Source organism: Cicer arietinum, chromosome 8 (assembly GCF_000331145.2).
Source record: "Cicer arietinum cultivar CDC Frontier isolate Library 1 chromosome 8, Cicar.CDCFrontier_v2.0, whole genome shotgun sequence".
Classification (NCBI taxonomy): domain Eukaryota; kingdom Viridiplantae; phylum Streptophyta; class Magnoliopsida; order Fabales; family Fabaceae; genus Cicer; species Cicer arietinum.
Window position 1 is genome coordinate 23,789,657 of NC_021167.2, and position 26,919 is coordinate 23,816,575.

The 26,919-nt window shown below is 29.7% G+C and overlaps 2 protein-coding genes across 2 annotated transcripts; one reads left to right on the top strand and one right to left on the bottom strand.

The window, feature by feature from the left end:
• The first annotated feature begins 4,452 nt into the window (after nucleotides 1-4,452).
• On the top strand, nucleotides 4,453-5,948 carry LOC113788063 (pentatricopeptide repeat-containing protein At4g33990-like). The gene is made up of 4 exons (XM_027337502.1): nucleotides 4,453-4,586; nucleotides 4,648-4,698; nucleotides 4,925-5,174; nucleotides 5,310-5,948. The coding sequence occupies exons 1-4, from the start codon at nucleotides 4,453-4,455 to the stop codon at nucleotides 5,946-5,948; spliced, it is 1,074 nt and encodes a 357-aa protein (XP_027193303.1).
• An 8,447-nt stretch (nucleotides 5,949-14,395) lies between these two features.
• On the bottom strand, nucleotides 14,396-26,630 carry LOC113783912 (uncharacterized). Its single transcript, XM_027337364.2, is given in 6 exon segments — nucleotides 14,396-14,680; nucleotides 17,890-19,608; nucleotides 24,996-25,337; nucleotides 25,339-25,415; nucleotides 25,417-26,028; nucleotides 26,541-26,630. Coding segments are annotated over 5 exon segments (2,829 nt in total). The 3' UTR covers nucleotides 14,396-14,680; nucleotides 17,890-17,900.
• Nucleotides 26,631-26,919: the final 289 nt, after the last annotated feature.

The following is a 26,919-nucleotide window of genomic DNA, read 5'->3' on the forward strand; positions in this document are numbered from 1 at the left end:
AGACAAAAACCCTTGATGAGTGTGGTAAAAGTTATTGTATCAGGATGATAACCCCTTTTGAGAATCTTTGAGAAAACAGAGAAAGCAAAAGTGATATGACCCAATTGGCATAAACAATTGATTAAGAGATTGCAAGTTACAAAGTCAGGGTTGATTCCCCTTAGTTCCATTTGTTGAGAAAGGGAAATAGCGATTGAGTAATGCTTAGCTTTCACAATGGAACCTAAAATCTTGCCAAATTCAATGGGTGGTGGGGTAGGATTCTTATGGAGCAAAGAATTGAACAATGAAACAGCATCCAGATGATTAACATTATCAAATTGAGGGTTTAGGGTTGAAAAATAGTGTTTTGGATTGAAAAGGAGTAAACTTTGGAATAAAAACAAAAACAGCAGCAACATACCTAAACCTTGAAATTGACATTGGTGTTTGGAAGCAGATTTTCCCTTCAAATTATAAAGCTTCAAAGTCTTTTGTTGCGTAAAAAAAATATTGTTCACTTTATTAAATTGAGAAAAAACAAGCTTGGTATCAAAGATATTTCTACAAATATTATATACCAATTAAATTTAAAAAGAATTTAATTTTTATAAATTATAAACATAAGAAATATTTTATATAAAATTAAGTGATTCGACTTAAATAATTAAATTAATGATAAATTATTATAGAGAATATGAGTTTAAATCTTAACCGAAGAAATCTTTGATTGATTGTGTTTTTTGATCTCTTGATCAAATTTTGAAATATCAAAATCATTATCTCTTAGAAACTAGAAGATTAAGAGAGAAAAAATATTATATACAGACATTCAAATTGTCAATTCATTAAAAATAATAAATATGTTTTTAATCTTTATTAAATTATAACATTTAAAGTTTAGATCATAAAATCAATTTATTTACTTTTAATCTTATTTTGATTTTATAAGGACTTTTTTAAGGGACTTGTTTCAAAATAGAGACTAAAAGTTAATTAAAAAAAAATAAGACTAAAATGTTGATAATTTTTTTAGAGGGACTAAAAACTCAATTTTTATTTTGTTTTTAGATTAAACGATTGTAATTAACAGACCGTCAATGCGTATCAGTTAAGATTAAATATTTTTTTATCTCTATAAATAACCATATTTTATTTCTAATCTCCCTAAAATTTTCTTCAAACAATGGCCCTTTAAATATTTTTCGTAACAATTTTGGTATCTACTTTTAAATCAATTCATATGTATCGTGTTAATTTTTGAACAATATTTTATATGAATGTTTAGAACATTATAATAATCTACCACACAAAAATTTAACAATTTTAACAAGTGATGAATTAAATATGATTTTTTTTTAAAATTTTTAACGTTTAAAATTCATATTTAATTCCTCTTTTGTAAAAAAAATTAAATTTTTGTTGGAAATATTCTTATAATGTTATAAATATGCATCCAAAAAATCACTCAAAAATTCTAACGATATTTATAAGTTCACTTAAAAGCATATACCAAAAAATGTTGATACAAAATATTTGAGGGACCAGAAAAATAGATCTAAAGTGACTAAAAATAAAATATAATATAGTTAAGGAACAAAAGTTTATTTAACCTATCAATTAAATAATTTTTAATATATTTTGTCAAAAGAACTTATTTAATATATAATTTAATCAAATAATGCTTATAATTTATAGAGAGATTATTTGAGTAAATCTCTAATTGTATCCGTAAAATATAAATCAATACCAAATGAATAAGGTTTATTGGGTCAATTGGGAGAAAATGTATTTGTCTTTAGAGAATGGTGGATTAGGAGTTTGAAATTTAAAAGTTTTTAATAAAGTTCTATTAGATGAATGACGTTAGATGTTAAAAACGGAGTTAGAGGTCCTCTAGGTTAAGATGTGTATCAATAAATATGGAGTGAAAGTTGGGGGATGTAGGGGGCAGGTTGAGGAGGTGTGTGTGGTGCAAGGATATTTTTGCAGGAAGAATTGGTTTTGAAGAGGAATGATTTGATAACAAATTATTTAAAATTATTGAAAATGAAAGTAATATTTTGTTTTGGAAGGATCTGCGGTTGGTTGGTGGGGTCTTGTGTGAGTAATTTGTAGAGAGATTATTTGAGTAAATGTCTAATTGTATCCATAAAATATAAATCAATACAAAATGAGTAAGATTTGTTGGGACAATTGAGAGAAGGTGTATTTGTCTTTCGAGAATGGTGAATTAGGAGCGTGAGATTTGAAAGTTTTTAATAAAGTTCTATTAAATAAATAGCGTTGGAGATTAAAAACAGAGTTAGAGGGCCTCTGTATTAAGATGTTGATCAATAAATATGTGTTTGAAAAAAAAAACAGATAATTATATCAATATTGCGAAATATTTTTTTTCATTTGTGCATATAAATGACCAAACAGAAAATACGATTTCACATAGCAACAACTGAGAGAAAATTAAATATGAAATTTGAGAGAATAAAAAATCACAGACCAAGTCTACTAAAAACTTTCACTATAATAATTAATTGTTACATCAAAGTCTTCCAGTAATAGTGGAACATCAATCAACAATAGCAATCACCAAAGCGTGAAAACCAAACAAATAATAAACAATCTTCCACTGAAGTGAGTATTATAAAGTAACTCTATATTAAAATAACAAACTCAAAAATAACATACTAAAATTGCTAATCAAATAGAGTAAGTTTGCTGCACACATGTTACCGTCAAATATACAAGGATTGTTTTCAGTTAAGGAGACATATTTCGTGCTTTGGGTGAAGTTTGTTGCAGGTATTACCGCACCTCCATTTCAAGAATTAATGTGACATTCTTGTCCGTTCAAAAGTATTTTTATTTGTGTGGATGTTATTTTAATATGGATTGTCTACAAATGATAATTTATTCCGACGATGAATCATTTCTTTTGAAGATCAACAATGTGTAGCAGGTTGCAAGAAAGTTAAAAAACCTTATGGTTTGTTCTTCGTGTGTCCTCCTTTTGAATATGTGTAGTATGGTATTTTGAATTGATTTGAACTATTTTAAGTGTTTTCTATGGATGCATTCAATCACGCTACCCAATTTGATGATCTTTTTCAAGCGGTAGTATAATGCGTAAAAAAATCATTCATTTAGTTTGTTTGTGGTGAATGGATAATTTGAAAATAAAAAAATGAGGCCTTTTTTGTTCAACTATTTTTAATACAAATCTTATTATTAAGCAAGTTAAACTTTTAGCATTGAGGTTGATCAAATTGCATGTAAGATGATTTTGTTATAGGTATAATTAGTGTTGCTCTCAATCTTTAGTATGCATTGATATAACTTATAGTTAATTGTTTTGCTTTTAATTTGTGTTTCTGATTTATTTTAGTGATATCATCGAAAAATTGTATAATTTATTTTGTTGTTGTAAGCGTCTCTCGTACTTAATATATTTTTTTAATATATATTTAGGAAAGGGTCCATGTTGGAAAACAGAACTATTTAACAATTTGGTTTTGAGAGTCATTGCTTGAATCAAAACAACAGTGCTTAGAGTAAACCTTGAAGATATATTCTGTAATGCAACACTCTTGTGTTCATGGCAACACTTTCATATACCCTTTACTTTTCAAGTCATGTACCATTCTCCTTTCAATTCCTCACGTTATAATGCTTCATGGACATGTCCTTAGACTTGGATTCCAAGCTGATACTTTTATTCAAACTTCACTTGCTGATATGTACTCAAAGTTTTCCATTATTGAATCTGCAAGAAAGGTGTTTAATGAAATGCCGCAAAGAAGTGTTTTTTTTTTTTTTTTTAAAGTTTCACACAATTTATACATAGTAGACAAGTTGCAAAAGTTAAAATTTCAATTCTCTCACAAATTTTATAATTTTCACAAGTCACACAGTTTTCACAAGTCATACAATTTTCACAAGTCGCACAAGTTTTTAGAAATTCACACAATTCAATCAAACAAAATATATTAATTTTACGATTTTTATCTTTGTCGAAAACTTTCTTCTTGAAAAATTTATCAATTTTCTTATGTTTAAACATCGTGTCACTCCTAAAAAAATATACATATTAATTAAAACAATTTACAATTAAAAAAATAGTACAACACTATATCATATAACAAGTAAAATATTGTTAATAGTTAGTAGTTGAGTTGCTAAATATAGTGTTATAATTTGTTCGATATTAATTAGTTTATTCTTCGATATTAGGTAATTTATCTATATACACTTGTATTAATTTATTATATTTTATTAGTATAAATTTTAAGAGAAGGAGAACAAATTGAGAAAAGAAACGAGAAAAGAGAGGTATATCGATATATCGAGGCATTTTCTCAAAACAAACAAAATGGTTTGAAGATATTTTAACAATTTGTCACTGTTATTTGATAATATATATAACAAATAATTGATAATACATAGTTATTATATATATATAATCAAAAACTACAGAGGATGTCGTGGCCCCTACCCAGTGTTGTGTCGTGGAACACTGTGATTTCGGTTTATTCACGTGTGTGTTTGATGGACAAGGCAATGAGTTTGTTGAAAGAGATGTTGGTTGTTGGTTCTGAACCAAATGCGTCGACGTTTGTTTCAATTTTATCAGGTTATTCTTCGGATTTGAATTCTTTTTTGTTTCTTTGGCAGAGTGTGTCGATACATTGTTGTGTTATCAAACTTGAAGTTGTGTGTTTTGAGGTATCTATAGCTAACTCATTGATGTGTATGTATGTTCAGTTTGGAAAAATGGATGAAGCAAGGAAGGTTTTTGATTTTATGGACGAAAAGTCAATAGTTTATTGGATAACTATCATGGGGGTTATGTGAAGGTTTGGTGTTTCATTGAAGCGTTTAAATTATTTAATCAAATGCAACGTCAAAGTATTGATATTGACTTTGTTGTGTTACTAAATCTTATTTTCAGTTGCGTGCAATTAGGAGACTTTTTCTTAGCTTCATCGGTTCACTCTCTTGTACTCAAATGTGGGTGTGGTGAAGCGGATTCCATTCAAAATTTGTTAATGACTATGTATGCAAATTGTGGTAACCTTATATTTGCTAGAAGGATATTTGATGTGATCGTTGGAAAAAGTGTTTTATCATGGACATCGATGATTGTAGGATATGCTCGTTCAGGTCATCCATCAGAAACATTGAATCTATTTAGAAGGACGGTAAGGACATAAACTAGACCTAATGGAGCAATCCTTGCTATTGTTTTATCAACTTGTGCTGATTTGGGATCACTCAACACTAGACAAGATATTGAAGAGTACGTTTTCGAAAACGAATTTGAATCGGACCAACAGGTTCAAACGTCTCTCATACACATGTACTCTAAATGTGGTAGCATCAAGAAAGCAACAGAAGTATTTGACAGTGTCAAAGATAAAGATTTAACTGATTGGACTTCCATAATAAATAGTTATGCCATCCATGGAATGGGGGATGAAGCTATCAGCCTCTTCGAAAAAATTACAACTTTAGAAGGGTTAAAACCGGATGCCATTGTTTATACTAGACTTTTGCTTGCATGTAGCCATTCAGGATTGATAGAAGATGGATTAAAGTACTTCAAAAGTATGCAAACTGATTTCGGAATAACTCATAAGATAGGACATTATACTTGTTTGGTAGATCTTCTAGGGCGAGTCGGACAACTTGAACTACCTTTAGATGCAATTCAGGCGATGTCGTTGGAATTACAAGCACGAGCTTGGGGTTCGTTGCTTAGTGCTTGTAGGATCCATGGCAACATTGAATTGGGAGAGCTTGCGGCTATCAAGTTATTAGAACTTAGTCCAGGAAGTTCTAGAAGTTACGTATTAATGGCTAATTTGTACACCTCAGTTGGAAAGTTTATCAAGGCGAATACAATGCGAAACTTGATCGATGGTAAAAGCATGGTTAAAGACTGTGGTTGGAGTCAGGTTCAAGTTAGTGGTTGATTTAATGTTTGTTGTGGCAAATCAATCAAATTATTGCAACAACAGTGAAAGATTAACTGAAAAAGAAAACAGATTAGGAGAACTCCTAAAAGCTAAGGTTACGCAACAAGTTGTTGAACTTGCATTTGGTAATGTCAATAGTACTTCCAGGCTCCAACATTGGAAGAACGTGGAATCATTTCCATGAATGTTGATAAGTGTAGTTGAATTTTGAGTCTGATTCTTGTCAAAGTAAGGACTTAAGGTGAAGTGATACTTATTACTTTCATGTGATTCAAGTTGTTTACGAAGTGAAAGACATGTAAGTTGAAAATATTATAACTTTATTATCCTTTCTGATAGACATTCTTTGATGACTACTTTCATTTTGGTGCTAATGTAGATGGAAAATTATTATTGTTACGAGAGAAGTTTGAGAAAAAAAATACAAGAATTTTACGTGGTATTGTGTCACATTTTCAAGTTACAAGTAATAACCACCCACCCTTTCATATATGTGCAATATTCTCTTTCTCATATAAATTCTTCGTAAGAAATAGTAGTACTCAATGTAATTTTATATATCATTTTCACAAAATAAAGTTCGGTAAAAGTATTCAATAAAATTCAAATTACACTATACTCTCCTCCTAGCTTTAAATATAAGCAAAAGTATCTAACTTCAAGCTTATTAGAATAAGTAGAAAAATGCAATTAGTTTTCTTTTTACAATATCATTACCATGTTCATAACTTGTAGGAACAAGACATGGAACAATGTTCTGCTTACAAGTGATAATTGAGACCTAAAATAGAAAATACAAAAAAGTATTAGTGGAATACTCCATAGGTTAAACTATTTCTACAATCCACATGATAGTTCAATGAAAGGAAACAAAGACATTAATGGAAACTCAAGCGTACAAATATTAAAAAAAAAATTGAAAATACACCTTAAATAAGAGCAACTGTATATGGATTTGTATAGCATTTATCTGTCACAAGGTTATTTGGTATCCAAACAATTAAAAGAATCTTCTATTATATGGTTATTGCAAATTTACAAGAGAACCAAGTCAAAGCATTTTGGAATTCAAGTGTAATGCAATGAAATTACTTTTTTGTAACTATATATGGAATTTCATTTGATCTTCTAATCCCCCTAGAAAACTTACAACTCATGAATGAAACAATATCTGATACTCAGCACTCTTATTTATAAATGATTTATTTCTCTGAAGGCGCTCTCATCTTCTCGACAATGTGCCTACTCTTTTCTTCAATGTGACGCTTCTTTTCTTCAAATTTCTTGCTCATTTTCTTTCGCAAATCAAGCATCCTTTCCCTTCTCCGGACTTTCTTTGGCTTTGACTCGTCCAGTTGAATTGAACTGATGGACCTATCTATCACTGCACTATTCGAAGGTGAACTGCAAACAGAAACATCCTCCACCTTCTCTGCACTACCTTCATTGTCACTTTCTAAAAATGGCATACTAAGTTCTTTTAAATCACTAGTTTCTTGTGGTTGGTCATTTTTCTAATAATGGTTTTGTCAATTCTTCCAAACTTTTTCTATTCCTTAATGCTTCTGAAATAGCAGAACCTGATGGAAGTGACAGAGATTCTGATTTCCTAGCTGGTTGATGATTCGATTAGCTATTCTTTGATTTTTGTTGTTTCTGTTCTAGACTACTAGCTTACACTCCACCAGAAGTTTGATTATGGGGATCAATTAAACTTGAAGTCCTGAAATCACATTTCATGCACTATTTGTTCCTAATGTCATTTCCCAAGGAAATTCCACTTTGATCATAATTATTCATAATTTATAGTATACCGATGGTGTGTGTATATATGGATTACTTAAGATCTGTTTGAATCGACTTATTTGAGTTTATCTCCTAACATAAGCATTTGTAGGATTGTTCGGGAGAAATTATAAAAACAACTTATAGCTTATATGAAAACAATTTGATTTGATTTTATCTTTTGTTATTGAAATAATTTATACATAAACACTTAAATGATAAGTTGTTTATCTAAACAAGGACACAAAAAGAAGAACAAGAAAAAGCAATACTTCCCAAACATCCTTTCATAACCTAATAATCTCAGTTGAAGTCTATATCAGGCATAAATGTGAAACTGTATCACAGTTAATCAAACGGTGGTGGCTTTATTAGAAAACGCAGTGTCCCTCTGAGCGATGCTACCCTTATTGCTAACGAGATAGGAACCTTTTAATAATAAATAAAACCATTAGTTTCAAAACAACACAACATAATATACATGTCTCCTTGTGTATCTATTCACATGAAAGTGCTCAAAGACAAGATTTGCATTACGCAACTTCGAATAGCTTGTTGTTAAAGATGTAACAAAAAAAACCATTCAAATGCTTTCACCTAAAAGTTCATGTATTTTTTTGGGGAAACAAAGCAACCAATGGAAAAAAGGGGGGGGAATAATAAAGGTACGGTACCTGCGAAAAATGCTTGGCGACAGAATTTAACATAGACTTCCATCTCCATCTTGATCCATGAGTTGAAGGTGTATTCCTAAGCTTCTTGGACACATCTGCAAGGGAAAATTGACATCATCTAGATATGAGGATCACTTGTCCACATGAAAAATCATTTTGGAAATTGACAATATGATTTTCATCAACTCCATTTTAATGGGGAAAAAATCGAGTACTAACCAGTGTTCAAGTCACCATATTCTTTAATAGACACCAGAGTCGACACTGACACATAGACATTGGTAATAATTGAACAAAATGGAAGTTGATTGAGTGTAACCACATGTGTTGGTATTGTGTCGATACTGACATGTGTTAAACTACATAGCTCTTAATGTGGTATTCCACCATGCATGTTATTTTGACTCAAGTAAACCATTCAATCCTATTGCAAAACGTTCTAGCATAACAGCTACATGTTTTGGTTGATCTAACGTAACAAATCAACCCTATAGATGTATTTAAAAAGAATAGCACTTACATATTTTATAATTATAAATACTGTGAATCAAAATGATTTCATTTAACATGTAACCCATTTTACAATCAGTATTCACAATGTTCTACTTCTCTAACTAACTAACCCTTTTCCCCTAAATATTATGGACCTTGCTTTTAGGCCTAAACATGCAAACTTATATCCATAATCCCCATCAGATTTCACATGTATTCTACCTTTGTATTTGTAAAGATTCCAAAACAGTATATCAGGAATGGCAGCAATGAGTAATGGTTAATCTTCACAATGGAACCTAAAATCTTGCCAAATTCAATGGGTGGTGGGGTAGGATTCTTATGGAGCAAACGATTGACAGCATCCAAATGATTAACATTATCAAATTCAGGGTTTAGGGTTGAAAAATAGTGTTTTGGAAACTTTGAAAAGGAGTATACTTTGGAAAAAAATGAAATAATTTAATATACATTCAAAAATCAAATGACATTTTTTGAGAGAGAGTAATATAGAAAGTGGTACATAGATGTGATATATGGATGATGTAATATATGCAAAATGACAACAATAATGCAACAAATAAAGATAAAAGATATACTAACAAATTTGCTAACATTAGTAACATATAGTTCAAATTTCCTTCTACTTAGAATCGTTAATATAAATGCAAAGAGATCTAGCCACATTGTTAATATAAATATATGAATAATCTATTAGAAAAAAAAAATTAAAAGTTTTCATTTGTATCCAAAAAGAACAAGACATTTCATCTTCCTCCTTAGATAGATGACCACAACATATATATGGCAAATTTCAATCCATTTACATTTACCAAAAAATAATTTAAAATGCACAGTAAAAATAAATATAATGAGTTACTGAACTTTTATCTTTTTCAATGTGTATATGAAGAGGTGTATGCATTTTCCTTTCATGGAGAGTGGAGAATTATAATTTAAAGTTTCAATATAATAGATTGCAATTCCCAAAAAATAATTACATGAATTAATACTACAATAATTAATCGCCAAAATTTAACAAATTACTGTAAAAAAATAAAATCTAAAAGATATTAAATGATAGTAACATATTTCTACTTATAGAAATATTATATTAGTCTAAGTGGTCTCATTAAATAACATAAGTCAAATTTGCCATGTATAGATTTAGTTTTGTTGCGTAAAAAGAAAATCTTGTTCACTTTATTAAATTGAGAAAAAACAAGCTTTGTATCAAAGATATTTCTACTAAAATTATATATACCAATTAAATTTAAAAAGAATTTAATTTTTATAAATTATAAATGTAAGAAATATTTTATATATAATTAAGTGATTCGACTTAAATGGCTAAATTAATAATAAATTGTTTTAGAAAATATGAGTTTAAATATTCATCGAATAATCTTTTGTTGATTGTGTTTTTTATCTCTTGATCAAATTTTAAAATACCAAAATCATCATCTCTTAGAAACTAAAAGATTAAGACAAAAAAATATTATATACAAACATTTAAATTATCAATTCATTAAAAATATTAAATATGTTTTTAGTATTTATTAAATTATGACATTTAAAGTTTAGACCATAAAACCAATTTATTTATTTTTAATTTTATTTTGATTTTATAAGGACTTTTTTAAAGGACTTGATTCAAAATAAGGATTAAAAGTGAATTCAAAAAAAGTTAAGACTAACGATCATGATTAACAGACCATCAGCGCATATCAGTTAGGATTAAATATTTTTTATCCCTATAAATAACCATATTTGATGTATAATCCCCCCTAAAATTTTCTTCAAACAATGGCCCTTTAAATATTATTCGTAAACAATTTTGGTCTCTACTTTTAAATCAATTCACATGCATCGTATTAATTTTTGAACAATATTTATATGAAAGTTTAGAACATTATAATAATCTACCACACAAAAATTTAAAAAATTTAACAAGTGATTAAATAAATATGATTTAGTTAAACTTTTAACGTTTAAAATTCATATTTAATTCATCTTTTGTCATAAAAAAATTGTAGGAAATATTCTTATAATGTTATAATTATGCATCCAAAAAATCACTCAAAAATTCTAACGATATTTATAAGTGTTGAGACAAACTCTATATTTAAAGTTTTGATTAAAATAAACAAAGGTTAATTAAGATAGTTAATTATGATTCTAAAATGTTATGTTAATTTAATTTGTGCTTTTGAGTGAATTTAATTAAATAACAGAATCAAGCAAAGCAAAGAAAAACAGCTCAAAATTGAAACAAGATCATTCTGGACAAAACGGAGAACGATCTTCAGATTAAAGATTGATTGTTACAGCATCTTGACCAATCAATCTCCACCAGTTTTAACAAAGAATTTGCCTCTAAATTTTATACCAATATCATCAGTACATGGCAAGGAACAAATAAGATTCATCCTAGTACGAGAAGGTTCTCGAATCATTAAAATAAAATGACTTGAAACAGACCAGTTGAAACAGTTTGAAACCACTTAAATCAAACTGTCAAGAAAGTTCGATCAACCTTGATATATGTTAAGACATTACAAAGACATCCAAAAGGATCAAAAGAGGAACTCCAGATTGATCATCAAATCTCCAGAAAGATCAAATTGATAGATCAAGATTGATAATCAATCTCCGTTTTCTGCAGAATTAGAGCAGTGCTCTGTTTACTTCTGCAATGGCTTATAATCTTTCTCCAAACTATTTTGGCTAGATTCAAGGCTCCAGATCGAAGATTTAGCATCAAAGATTAAGTGATAAGCTTCAAAGGCCCTTAAACTAGAAGACAAAACTGATTAAGCAATGTTGTAACAGACTCAGTCAAATCAGTTTTAACTTATTCAAAGGCTGGATTATTTTTATTCTCATATATTGGTTTGGTCAAAAGTAATAGAGCACTACCAACAGCTCTTTTTGACCCTTATTAACTGCTTCTAAACACCTATAAAAGGAAGGCCAATATCCAGAAATTAAACAAGATATTCAAGTGTTGTCAATTCCCATAATCATTCACATTCACATACTTGAAGTTCTCAATTTTCACAAAGAATAAGCAGTTCTAAATTCCAACATCAAATTGCGTGATTACTATTGATTTCTTCGTAAAGAATCGAATCTCAAACAAGATTTGAGAAATCTCATATTCTATAAAAAAAAAAAAAAACAATCTTTTTGTAAAAACTCAAACTATAAGAGTTATTATAGTTTGTTTAGATTGTATTAAATCCTATCAAAGTTAGATAGGTGTTGCATTTACTTTCTGGGTGGAAAGTAATAGAGATTGAAACAGATCAAGGTTGATATGAACTAGGTGCTGTAAAATCAAGAAGTTTCTTTGTTTTAAACACTTAGTGGAAAAACTCACAGTGTGAGGACTGGACGTAGCCCGAGTTGGGTGAACCAGGATATATCTTTGTGTGGTATTCTCTATCTTATCTCTTTATTTATTAAGCTTGATTGATTAACTAAGATAAAACACAAACTGATTTTCTGTTTTGTAAGCTAACCAAGAACGTTCTCCGTTTTATAATAAAAACCAAAAACGTTCTCCATTTTCTGTTTACTTAACCAAGATCATTCTTCAGTTAAAACTTGAGTTTATTTCAGGAATTTTTTAAAAAGATATATTTACAATTCAAACCCTCTTCCTTGTAAATCGACATTGCTACTTCAATAAATTCTCTTAAAAGCAGATACCAAAAAATGTTTATACAAAACATTTGAGGGACCAGAAAGAAAAAAAAAATTAAAGTGACAGAAAATAAAATATGATATAGTTAAGGAACATAAATTTATTTAACCTATCAATTAAATAATTTTTAATATATTTTGTCAAAAGAACTTATTTAATATATATAACTTAATCAAATATTGCTTATATTTTACAGAGAGATTATTTGAGTAAATCTCTATTTGTATCCATAAAATATAAATTAATACAAATTGAATAAGGTTTATTGGATCAATTGGGAGAACGTGTATTTGTCTTTAGAGAATGGTGGATTAGGAGTTTGAAATTTGAAAGTTTTTAATAAAGTTCTATTAGATAAATGATATTGGAGGTTAAAAACGGAGTTAGAGGGCCTCTAGGTTAAGATGTGTATCCATAAATATGGAGTGGAAGTTGGGGATGTAGGGGGCAGGTTGAGGGGGTGTGTGTGGTGGAAGGATATTTTTGCGGGAAGAGTTGGTATTGAAGAGAAATATTTTGATAACAAATTATTTAAAATTATTGGAAATGAAAGTAATATTTTGTTTTGGAATGATTGGTTGGTGGAGTTTTGTGTGAGAAATTTAGTAACTCATTTCATTTGTCCTTGCAACAAGAGGAAAGTGTAGAGATCATGTTAGAGTTGTTGTGATTGGAGGGTGATTGAGGGTGCAGATGACAGAGACAATTGTTTGTGTGAGGAGAAGAAATTAGTTGAGAAGTGTACGATTTTATTGATCGACTGGAGCTATATATAGACTTTAAAAATAATCTTTGTGTTCTCAATTTTAAAAAATACTAATCGAGCTTAACCCTGACATAGGCTCCTATTGATCGACTGGAGCTATTTTCACCTCTAAGTATATATTTTACTATAGTATAGTGCATTGTTTTATTGATACAATTATGATTCCTTTTAAAGTTGTTTGGTATTGTTATTTATGTTTTGGTTTTGTTTGGGTTCAATTTATTCATGTTTAGGTTGAATTATATTTGTGGTCTCCCGTTTTATCTCATTCATGGAACTAGCCCCATGTCTCATTCACAATGTGTCATGTTTTTAATTTTTAATGATGTGTCAAATAACCTAAAGATATGGAGCCATTCATTAAGGTTAATGACATTATTTCATTTTGTTCAATTAAAAGAATTACAACATTTAAAAATAAACATTTTATTATAAAACACAAGTTACAAAATTACAAAAATCAAAATTGAATCAACAAATACCTAAGTTAGAAAGTCTTGAACTCCATAAATATTTCTTCCTCGCATCTTTTCTTATTTTCTGAAACATTCAAATTCAAGTTCTCTTGTTTCTTCTTTCTTCTTTATTTCTGATCTCTCGTTTCCAACGACAAGTAGTTGGGGAAGCGATTTTTTTCCATAACCCTCCATCTTCGTAGACGAAAGAGGATCCAAAATTATGTGTTAGGTATATTATTTTAGAATTTATCACTTTGTTCTTGGCTTTATTTAAACAATGTGATTTTGTAGTTTATGCCTATGTTGTTAACAATATTTTATTCATAAATGTTATAGTATTCTATGAAGTGCAATTATCCCTTTTCGATCATGTGGTACACATGCTTTAATGTATTATTTTGTGGTTCATAGACTGTTTGACTTAGTAGTTGTTTATCCTATGATTTGTTTAGTATAGACTAGTTGAATTTTAATAATTAATCAAAATGGTATTTTTGTAATTCATCTAGTGAATTTGTATCTCAGTGATAAAGTAAATGAGATGAATTGGTATTGGGAAGTAGACTTAAATGTTCCAAGTACTCTTTTAATCATGGACTTAGACCTCTCAGCAGTTATACTAATGTAGTAAAATTTGCAACAGATCTCAAAAGATACAAGGTAATTGAAGTCTTTGTGGAACACAATATACACAATTCAATTATAACAAATGAAAGTACAGTTGGAGAAAATGGGGTGAAGATTTTTCGGCTTGCATGCTTCACTCTCACTCTACTTCAGATGCAACATATAACATATTAGCATTTCATTTGGCTGTTGTCTGCAACTTCCAATTCACTAGCAACCTTCAAAGAAGAACAAATTTAACTAAGTTTCAAATGAAGCATCAAAATAACCAACAAAGTAAGGAAGAAAAACATCATTCACTTCACAATTCTAACCATATCACAAAGTGACACAAATCACACAAATCCCCTCAAAAGAAAAGAAAAGAAAAATTGACATTTCTATTAAAATACAAAATAGAAGTGGACATGAACTATGAAGTACGGACACCTTTGAGGTTAGACGTGTCGTTGTGTCTGACATGCGTCAGTCCGACACCCGTACGATACCTTAAATAAGTGTCCTAAAAATAAAACTTGTTTTTCTTCACTTCGACACACCTTAGACCCCTTAGATACATCTCAAACACAACTACTGGGATTAAAGATGTGTTAAAGCAATGATGATTAATGATGGAGGTTCAAAACATGAAATTTAATTACAACATGTTTATTTTTACCAGAAGTAGATGCATCAATGCAGGTGAAAAAATAACATATATGTATCAGTGTCCTATATTTTTTACATTAATAGTGTCGAAGTGCTGGTCATGTTAGGTGTCCGTGTCGGAGTCTGTGCTTAGACATGAAGACTCAAAATACAAAACCATCTATCATGTCATCTAAATAGATTGCTTCAATTTTAAGCACTAACTCTTCGATTTTACACCACATGTAACCAAAACCAGCAATTATGCAGAAAATAGAAGCATGCCTTCTACAAGCATTCAAGATCTAAATTCTAAGCTGTGTTCCTCACAACAATTTCATGTCCTTTTCAACTCTCAATACTTCTCTTTACCACATATTCTACTCGTTAACATCAATTTAGGTGTCAAGCTTGTGCCTGTTGGTCTTAGAATAGCCATTCAGCCTTAAGTTTAGTATTCTAAAACATTTAAGCTTTGTAAGATTAGAATTATTATGCAGAAGTATAAGTATTCCAAAGAATTTTTTTTTAAGTTACTTGATATGTGAACAATACTTCACTTTATGACAGAACCACAAGGATACATGTATAAAATCATCAAGTGGATATGTAGTGATTATTTTGCAATAAAAGATAAGAGCAAGTTTACTGACATGAGAAAAATGAGAGTATAAGATATTGGCTAGAGCAAATGCAATACAATTTGTAAAATCCCAACCCAACAATATTTCCTAGATAGAACTGTAACTGCAATGCAATACACATGTAGGGTATGGGTATGGTGCCCTAGTCTAACCTTAGGGCTACATTTGCCTCCTTTAAATAGGACTAGCGGGGATTGAACCCGCAACATGTCGAATCCAATATCTATCTTTTTACCACTAGATCAAACCATTGAAGTTTGCATTGAGCTTTTTTATATAACATTTCTAGATTATTATGATATTTCATATAGAGTGGCGGAAGTAAATCCAATATACAAGAAGGTATATATCGTCATTGTTGATGGTCAGAAAATGGTTGATTCTTCAGGTTTATCATTGTCTGTTTAATATAAAATACTTTTATTTGTGGTGAATACGTATTGTATATAGAATGTTGTTCTGAGATGTGAAATTTATCTCCTTGCAATTCATAATATATTTCCTATCGGACATAATTTATAAATTGGACCAAAGGATTTAAAATTACAAAACATTAGATTGATTTTTGTCATGTATACTAATTTTAGAACCAAGCAGAAGCAAAGAAGATAACAAACAAGCCTACCTTACTAGTACCATTTGAGTACCAAGATTTTGGGAAATGAATTCATGCTAAAATCTTTGAAAAGTTTACATACAAATTTGTACAGGTTCTATGAACAATTTAAACCAAAGTTTAAGATAAATACTCGTCTAACCCATGGATTATAGCCTTTAACATAAGATCTTCAAAAACTTTTTGCGCATCCTTTAGTCTTCAACCTTTACACAATCCATCTATAAGAATAAAGTACATGTACATATTTTGGTCATTTTAGATACAAAGCTTTTGTTTATTTTTACTATAGATTGTTCCAAAAATGCACCTTTTTATCATGTTTATTCAAAATGGAGTAATTATGATTTTGAGACAACAACCAATCATATACCTAATGTTCTAAGAGCACTGAACACTTCTTATGCATTAGGATCACATAGGTGATTAGGAGCCATGCCTCAAGATGATTCCAAGCCAAAAACTATCAAACCCCTGCTCAAATTTTCTTTCTTTTTTTTGTAAGGAAGAGAAATAAAAATTTATTGATAAAAAATTGAAAAGCGAAAAGAAGTATTATACATTTTAAAAAGGTATCTATTACACTCTAACCTTGCCCGTGAAGGATATGATGAGGAAGATATTTGAAGTAGTCTACAAATTATTGGTGTTAAAAGTTAAGTCTTAAAGAATAAAGGTTGAATAAAATATGAAAATGATTGAGATGAAATCAAATGCATAAAATGTTTTCTAGATATCTACACCACATAATTGGCTATTCTTATTACCGTTTCTAACTCGCCTGTGTACTAACCAGTGTTGCTAATTTGCCTATGTACTAACCAGTGTTCCGGTCACCATGCATGTTCTTTTGGCTCAAGTAAACCACTCAATCTTATTGCAAAATGTTCTAGCATAACAGCTACATGTTTTGGTTGACCTAAGGAGATACACCACGTCTTAAAAATCAGCTAAAGTAACAAATCAACTCTATAGATGTATGTATTTAAAAGGAATAGCACTTACATCTTCTCACTATGTTAAGAAAAATAATTATAAATACTGTGAATCTAAATGATGTTTATTTAACATGTAACCCAATTAAAGGAGAAAGGGATAAAAAAACACTGTTGAAAAAAGGAACTGTACAATCAGTATTCAAATGTTCTACTTCTCTAACTAACTAACTCTTTTCCCCTAAATATTATGGACCTTGCTTTTAGGCCTAAACAAGCAAACTTATATCCATAATCCCCATCAGATTTCACATGTATTCTACCTTTGTATTTGTAAAGATTCCAAAACAGTATATCAGGAATGGCAGCAATGAATCAAAAAGAATAATCATAAACCAGAGCTTACGGTCTATCAGTTACAACAAGACTATCAGTTACTCATAAGACAGCAATAATTTTAATATTCTACAAATTTCTCTCAAGTTGGAACTACCAATCTACCAATTTGTGAATTATAAACACACTTAACAAAATTGATTGAAATGATAAAATAAAGTTCAAACATTGATTCAAAATAATAATGTTTAAATAGAAAAACATCTTACCTAGTTTCGGTTTAAAGACCTCTCACAATCATTTCCCGAAGAAGTTTCTCCGCTTTTTCATTTTCATCTTTTTCAAAGAGGGAATGAATAATTATTTCGTAAGTTAAAGCATTTGGAATGCAGCCATTGTCTTTCATTTTTGAGAACAAATCCAACGCTTCGTCCAACAAGCCCTTGTTACAAAACCCTTGGATCATAACATTATATGTACAGACATTTAGATTGTACCCTTTGACCAAAAGATCTTCAAAAATCTTTTGTGAATCCTCTATTCTTCCACCTTTACACAATCCGTTGAGAAGAATAGTATACGTGTGTATATTTGGTTGAATACCATTGTCTTTATATTTTTTCAATAATGCAATTGCCTTGTCAACATCATGGCTTTTGCATAAAGCATCCAATATATGATTGTAAGTATATATATCAAGTGGTTGCCCCCTATCATGCATCTCACCAACAAGCTCCAAAGCATATGTAATTCTCCTCGATTTGCACAAACCACCAATGAGGGAATTGTAAGTTACAACATCAGGAACAATTTTTCTGTACTGCATTTCTTTGAAGAGGTTCATGGCTTCATCCACCATTTTAATCTTACAGAGTCCATTAATCATAATATTGTAGCTCCTAACGTTAGGAGCCACTCCCCTTTGGGCCATAATGTTGAGTATACTCTTTGCCTTGTTCACTTCATTAACGAGACAATATCCATCCATTAAACTGTTGTAAGTAACAATATCCGGCTTTATGTCATTTTTCATCATCACAAGAAACACATTTTTAGCTTCTTTCAACTTCCCTTCCTTACAAAAAGCATCAACCAATATATTAAAAGTATACAAATCTGGGTTGATGTTTTCCATTGTCATTTTATTAAACAAATCAATTCCTTCTTTTAATTGACCCATGATGCAAAAGCCACTAATTAGTGCATTGTAAGTGACAACATCAGGATAAATTCTCTTGACAACCATTTCAGAATATAAATCACACGCATCATAAACAAGTTTATCTTTGCACAGACTATCAATAATCGTGCTGTACATTACCACATTAGGTTGAACCAATTTCCCATCAACTCGTCTCAGCAACTCTAGAGCTGCTCTTGTTTCTCCAACTTTACATAACCCGTTGATCAAAGTCCCGTAACTAACTTGATTCAACTGGAATCCTTGTGCTACCACCTTGTCATGAAAGTGCAATGCTTTATGAACCTCACCTTTGAGACAAAAGCCCTTGATGAGTGTATTTAAAGTTATTGTATCAGGATGATAACCCCTTTTGAGAATCTTTGAGAAAACAGAGAAAGCAAAAGTGATATGACCCAATTGGCAAAAACAATTGATTAAGAGACTGCAAGTTACAAAGTCAGGGTTAATTCCCCTAATTTCCATTTGTTGAGAAAGGGAAATAGCAATTGAGTAATGCTTAGCTTTCACAATGGAACCTAAAATCTTGCCAAATTCAATGGGTGGTGGGGTAGGATTGTTATGGAGCAAAGAATTGAACAATGAAATGGAATTGTCAAGATGAGGATTATTGAATTGAGGGAATAGGGTTGAAGCTGAGAAGCAAAAAGAGGGAATGAAATTAAAAGGAAGAAACTTTTTGGGAATGAAAAGAGAAACAAACCTTGACCTAGTTGAAAACAAAAACATTGTTTGTTGTGGTTGCAGTGGATGTGATAAACAAAACCTTCGAATTTTCATGTTTGTATGTTATATATAACTGTCCAACAGAGCTTATATAGAACTTAAGATCGAACTCTATTTTAAACAATCACTTTTTTAATTATGTGAAATAAACGTTGGTTTCAGTATTTTATACATTGGTTTTACAATTTTCGTAGAACCTATATATTTTACTAATTAAAAAAGTGAAGGGTAACACAGAATCTTTAAGTATTACTCTCGATGTATTTTAAAACAAATTTGTTAATTAAAAATTCTTTGATGTATTTCGAAATTTTTTTATATTTATTTATTTTGAAAAAAATTCAAAAAATTTTATTTTAAAAAAAATTGATATTTTTTTGTTAAAAGAATTTCTTCTTTTAATGAAAGACATCGATTTTAACTAAAAATTTATTCAAATGATAAACTGATTTTCAAACTGATTCAGAACTACACTAAACATAATTTGAAAGTGATTTTCAAGAATAACACAAAATCATTAACGTGATTCAATACAGTTCAGTTTTTACACTATAAACGTCTTTAATTGCAAGCAGATGTGTGCAAAATATATGGTTAATTGGATAACATTTATTTTAGCTGAATTACGAAAATAGTTCCCTTATTTTATTTCTCTCCTATTTTGATCTCCAAACAGAATTTTGGTCCAAAATTTAAAAAATTGATATTTCTTTGTCAAACGAATTTCTTCTTTTTATTTTGATATTTCTTTGTCAAAAATTGATATTTCTCCTATTTCTCTCCTATTTTTACATCTATTTATTTTGAAAAAAATTGATATTTTTTTGTCAAAAGAATTTCTTCTTTTTCTGAAAGACATCGATTTTAACTAAACACTTATTCAAATAATAAACTAATTTTCAAACTAATTCAAAACTACACTAAACATGATTTGAAAGTGATTTTCAAGAATTGCACAAAAATATTAACGTGATTCAATACAGTTCAGTTTTTACACTATGAACATCTTTAATTGCAAGGAGAGGTGGGCAAAATATATGGTTAATTGGACCACATCTATTTTAGCTGAATTATGATTTCAATCTCCTTATTTTATTTCTCTCCATTTTAGTCCTCAAATAGAATTTTAGTTCAAAATTTGATGAAGTGTCATTTTTTTAAGTCACACTACACCATTTATACTCATAGATATCAGATACAATTGTTGCACCACGAAATCATAAAGCATAGTGTGACTTAAATAAGCGCAAAAAAATTACAAAAATTATAAATTTCAACATTTATCACTTGTGGAGCGTCATCAACTTTAGACATTAAAAAAAACATTGATTTCTTTTGTAGAGATTCATTAAAGAGACAAAATTTGTTATTAAAAAATGCATTACTCTCACACTTAACTCAGTCTTCTATTAGAATTTAATTTTGCACTTGATAATATTATAAACAAATTTTATAAACTCTACTAAAATTTGAAGTCCATTGGTGCTAAAGAACTAAGTTTTGGTGTATGTCATATAATACCAACTACAATCTTTATGCCAAATATGTGTGCCTTTTGGTTCTAGTGTAAAAAAAATAATCTTAAAAGTTTTTAATTTGAGAACTGAATGTATTGTATTGTCTCTCTTATTAGTAGTAGCAGAAGATAGCGATATCAATTAATTATTCAAAAAATGACTTTTGTTTTACTTAAAAATAACAACAAAAAATATCACTATTTATAATTTCAATCACTATTATGAAATTAGTGATATTATTGAGGATTTTTAAAATATAAAAAAATATATATTTATAGTTTAATGAGTAAAAAAAAACAATTATGGTTGCTTAATGTAGTTGCCCAGATTACATAGACATATATTGATACATATGTAATACATCATTGAAGTTTCCAATTTTCAAAATCTTCATTAACTTTTTATATATAAGCTTTTTTTTATACAATAAAATAAACAAATTGGAATTGAATAATATATAATAAAAAAAACTTAAATTATTGGCATTGAATTTTCTCATCAAAGAAAACCAAACTGGAAACAATTTAATTATAAATAAATGCATTTGAAACCATTTTTTAAAATTGTTTAATGTGGGTATTAACACATGAAAATCAAAGGTGGTCATAAACAAATTTATTTTGAAATGATGGTTGGTTTACTTATTATTTGAAAGTAAAAGGAGAACAATCATACCTTCCATATATATATATATATATATTGAAATGAAAATCGTGTATATTATAATTGATAATCTGTATATACTTCATTTTATTTATTGTATTTGAATGAAAATATATATTTTTAAAATTTGAATTGAATTATTTAGATTGATTAGATTTTAAAAATCATTAACACCAAATTATAGTTTAGTTTTAAAATTTAAAATGATTTTTATTTAGTCTTTATAGGAGTAAAAACTTTTTTTTATTATGAAACAAATATTCTCTACACGCAAATACAGAGACTAATCTTTCGAGTTCCACTCTTTACAAAACACTAATACTAATTACTAACATTGGTCGTAGCAAAAGAGAATCTTGCAACTGTTTTGATTAAAATTAAGCAACTGTCATACTTCTTTGTAATAAATAAAAAAAGTGTTGGATGTATCATCATAGTTGTTCCCTCGTATACCTTGAAATGCTCTGCTGAAAAACCTATTACTACAATTGGAAATATATAGCATCAGTTAAATACCTAAGGCCCACCATTATTAAAATTGATCACATACTAAATAGGTGTTTTTGTAACATTAGTACTATTTGCACTATATATTAGAATAAAGCTAAAATTAAACACTACCTAACATCATAAAGACAGAACCTTGCGCTTACCTCAAGCATTACATTCAGAACCAACTCAATCTGCATTTAGTGTAGAAAAGTATTGATAAATATAAGAATAAGTTCACAACCTATTGATAAGTAGATAATAAAGTCTGAAAGACACATATAAATAAGCTTGGTAAGATAGGAATGGTACCTATTAACCAAATAAGTCAATTGAAATTTTTTCCAACAATTACAAAAGATTTGAGTATTTCAATAATGCCCTGTCCCTACATACAACCAACAAAAATGAATTAGAAGAATATCAAACACAAAAATATTGACATTAAGAATATTAACTATATGGATGGATTTCTTATATACCAAAGCTTATCACAATTTTATGCCCACAAGAGAGGTCTTAATTCAATGTCCAATTTTGAGACAACAACCAATCTTATATCTAATGTTCTAAGAGCTTTGAACACTTCTTATGCATTAGGATCACATAGGTGATTAGGAGCCATGTCTCAAGATGATTCCAAACCAAAAACTATCAAACCCCTGCTCAATTTTTCTTTCTTTCTTTTTTTTTTTTGTAAGGAAGAGAAATAAAAATTTATTGATAAAAAATTGAAAAGAAGTATTATACATTTTAAAAAGGTACCTATTACACTCTAACCTTGCCCGTGAAGGATATGATGGGGAAGATATTTGAAGTAGTCTACAAATTGTTGGTGTTAAAAGTTAAGTCTTAAAGAATAAAGGTTGAATAAAAAACTTCATCATCAAATAACTTACAATAAAATTCATAATTACAGTATTCAAATCCCAGAACATTACTGCGCAGTGTTGGTGCAAGCCTAACCTTTAGTTTCTTTAATTATGCTTCTAACTTGGTAGAGGTTACCTACTATCTTAGTGGTTTCTTTCCAAATTTTGTATCAAGAGTCCTATATGAATTTTAATTTTAAATTATGTTTTTGCACTTTCCTTGCTTCAAACTATATATTACGTGCAACTAATCATCATGAAGTATTTTGCTCCAAGAATTGGCTCTTAATTCTACATAAGCCAGAAACTCGTGCAGCAAAACTTAAAAGGTAACCTAGTTAACTTGCCTTCTTACAGCTAGCATTGGGAAAGCTATAATTTGGAAGCCTTTATAAACATGTTGTCAAGCATATTGCGCAATTTTAATATCAAAATCCTAAGAGAATGCAGTAAATGACAACACGTAAATTTCATGCCAATTTGATGAATCCTACTAGTTGAGTTAATTCAAATTGAACACGTAGGTAGTGACTAACAGCACTAATTTCTATTCACTATGAAAAGATCTTTTAAGACATCAATTTCAGCTCATATAAGTCTGATACACACTCAATATGCAGAAAACAAATTATGCAGCAGAAACAGAATTCATATTTGTTCACTTGTTTTCTGTACCTAAGTTGTGATGAATATAGGTTACCTTTATTGATCTCTCTTCCACCTTCCTTAGAGGAAAGGTTCAAAAAGTATACTTCGCTAAAACTTCTGCACCGCCACTCACACAAAAGTAGAATCTTCTTAATTTCACTTCATGCATGTATATAGCAACTTACCAAAATCAAGTGTGACTTTCATAAAACAATGCACTTCATTTGGAAGGAGCATGCAAACCTATTTTCTGCAGAATCCAGCAGTAAAAATGCAGAACTAGTAGTCAAACACAAGAAAAAATAACCAATTAAGTTTAAAGGGCATTGGTTCCAACTCAACCCCACTTTTCATGATCCTTTAGGTGCTAAATGTTCAACTTCAATTCAAAAGGGTTATACATTCCATGTCAAAGATAAACCATTCATCCGCAAAATTTCCTTTAAAAATGAAGATTCCTGTAGACACAGCTTTGGTTTATTTTTACTATAGATTGTTCAAAAAATACACCTTATTATCATGTTTATTCAAAATGGAGTAATTATGTCTATATGTTCAAGGATTGATGAAATTATATAAATTCGCATATCATAATAGACAGACAATTAATAGCTGTATTTTAATTAATGGACACCTTTGCTTCAGCTTCAACAGTGAATGAGCTCTCCCCAAAACCAGGAAATAAAGTTCTTGAAGTTGAACATAACCTTTATTTTTCTAATATAGTTAATAAAATTCTATCAACCTATTCTCTTTTGCAAGATTGGACTTCCTAGGCACATCTATTTGGCTTAGTAGCAAATTAAGACATAGAACAAGCTGACATATGCTGGATATCAAAGCAATTGTTAAGGCAACTCCTCCATGGAAATTAGTCTATATAACACCCATGATAAAGCAATGGATGTAATAAAAAGAAGAAAAGCATACTAACATCCAAATCTGCAAATAATGCGGGTCAAAACCTTTTCACAATCTTGAATAATGCACCATGGTCTTGAAAGTTCTAATCCATATCCAATTGAGTGATAGAACTGTCAATGAGGTAATTTAATATCAATGTAGAAAGAAAAAAAAAATGCAAGACACACAGGATCTAAAAAGGTTTTGGTAAACACACTTAACAAAAGAAACAACAGTAATAAAAGTCTATTTCCCATTAGATGATGCATTTACGTAAAATGAAATGATACAATTATACTGAAATACAATATATCGATGTTTAAATAGAAAAGCATCTTACCAAATTTCAGTCTTACAGTAGACCTCTCGAGATCATTTCACGAAGAAGTTGCTCTGCCTTATCATTTTCATCTTTATCAAACAAAGAACAAATAATTATTTCATAAACTACAGCATCTGGATTGCAACTATAATTTTTCATTTTTGACAGCATGGCCAAAGCTTCATCCAACAAGCCCTTGTTACAAAATCCATGGATCATAACTGTATATGTATAGACATTAAGATTGTAGCCTTTGACCAAAAGATCTTCAAAAATGTTTTTTGCATCATCTAGTCTTCCAACTTTACACAATCCACCGATAAGAATATTATATGTGTACATATCTGGTTGAATACCCTTGTCTTTAATTTTTTTTTAACAATGCAATTGCCATGTCAACATGATGATTTTTACATAAAGCATCCAATATAGGATTGTAAGTAATTAAATTAGGTGGTTATCGCTTTAGGAATGATTGTTCTAAAATGCATTTCTTTGAAGAGGTTCATGGCTTCATCCACCATTTTAATCTTACAAAGTCCATTAATCATGATACTGTAGCTCCTAACGTTAGGAGCCACTCCCCTTTGGGCCATAATGTTGAGTATATTCTTAGCCTTGTTCACTTCATTAACTAGGAAATATCCATCTATTAAACAGTTGTAAGTAACAATATCCGGCTTTATGTCATTTTTCATCATCAAAAGAAACACATTTTTTGCTTCTTTCAACTTCCCTTCGTTACAAAAAGCAGCAACATATATATTAAAAGTATACCAATCTGGGTTGATGTTTTCCATTGTCATTTTATTAAACAAATCAATTCCTTCTTTCAATTGACCAACCATGCAAAAGCCACATAGTAGAGTATTGTAAGTGACAACACTAGGAGAAATTCTCTTGGCAACCATTTCAAAATATAAATCACATGCATCAGTAACAAGTTTATCTTTGCACAAACTATCAATAATCGTGTTGTACATTACCACATTAGACCGAACCAATTTCCCGTCAACTCGTCTCAGCAATTGTACAGCTGCACTCGTTTCTCCTAGTTTACATAAATCCTTTAATCAAGATCCCATAACTAACATGGTCCAATTGAAATCCATCAGCTACCACTTTGTCGTGAAAGTGCAATGCTTTATGAACTTCACCTTTGAGACAAAAACCCTTCATTATTGTACTCAAGGTAAAAACATCTGGATGATAACCTAATTTGAGAATTTTGGCAAGTGCTGAAAAGGAAAAAGCATTTTGACCTAATTGCCAATAACAATTGATCAAAATGTTAAAAGTGACTAAATCTGATTGAATTCCGTTTAATTCCATTTTTCGATGAAGGAAAACAACATTAGAGTAATGATTGGATTTCACAAGGGAACCTAAAATCTTGTTAAATTGAATGATGGGTGGTGTAGGATTCTGATGGAGCAACCAATTGAATAGAGAAACGACATTTTCAATGCCTTCGTCATGGAATTGAAAGTATAGACTTGAATTTAAAGAACGGAAGCAACGATGGAAATTAGGGTTCCAAAGTTGAAAATTGGGAATGGAAACAGATAGAACAACATACCTCAAACATGAAAACGACATTGTCGTTTGGGTTTGCAATGAAATGCCAAGTATTGTATTCGTCACTGCAACGGCGATGTCGTTTTGCCATGAAACATACCTCCTAAAGTATTGTCTTTTTTTTTTTCTACTTTTTAATTTTGATTGTTATATCTTAATACTGTTTATCAAAAAATTATGTCATTGTATTATTTTTAGTTCTAATACTCTAATTCTATCTCTCTTTCTCTTTATGGGTGGGTCAACCTTATATCTCACCCCATATCTTATCTCCCATATATCATGCTATATGAAAATTTGAAGAAAAAAAAAAGTAAGTAGTGGAAAAGGCAGAACCTTCTAAGGTACTGAACTAATTGAGTTGGCTTTGATGGTTTTGT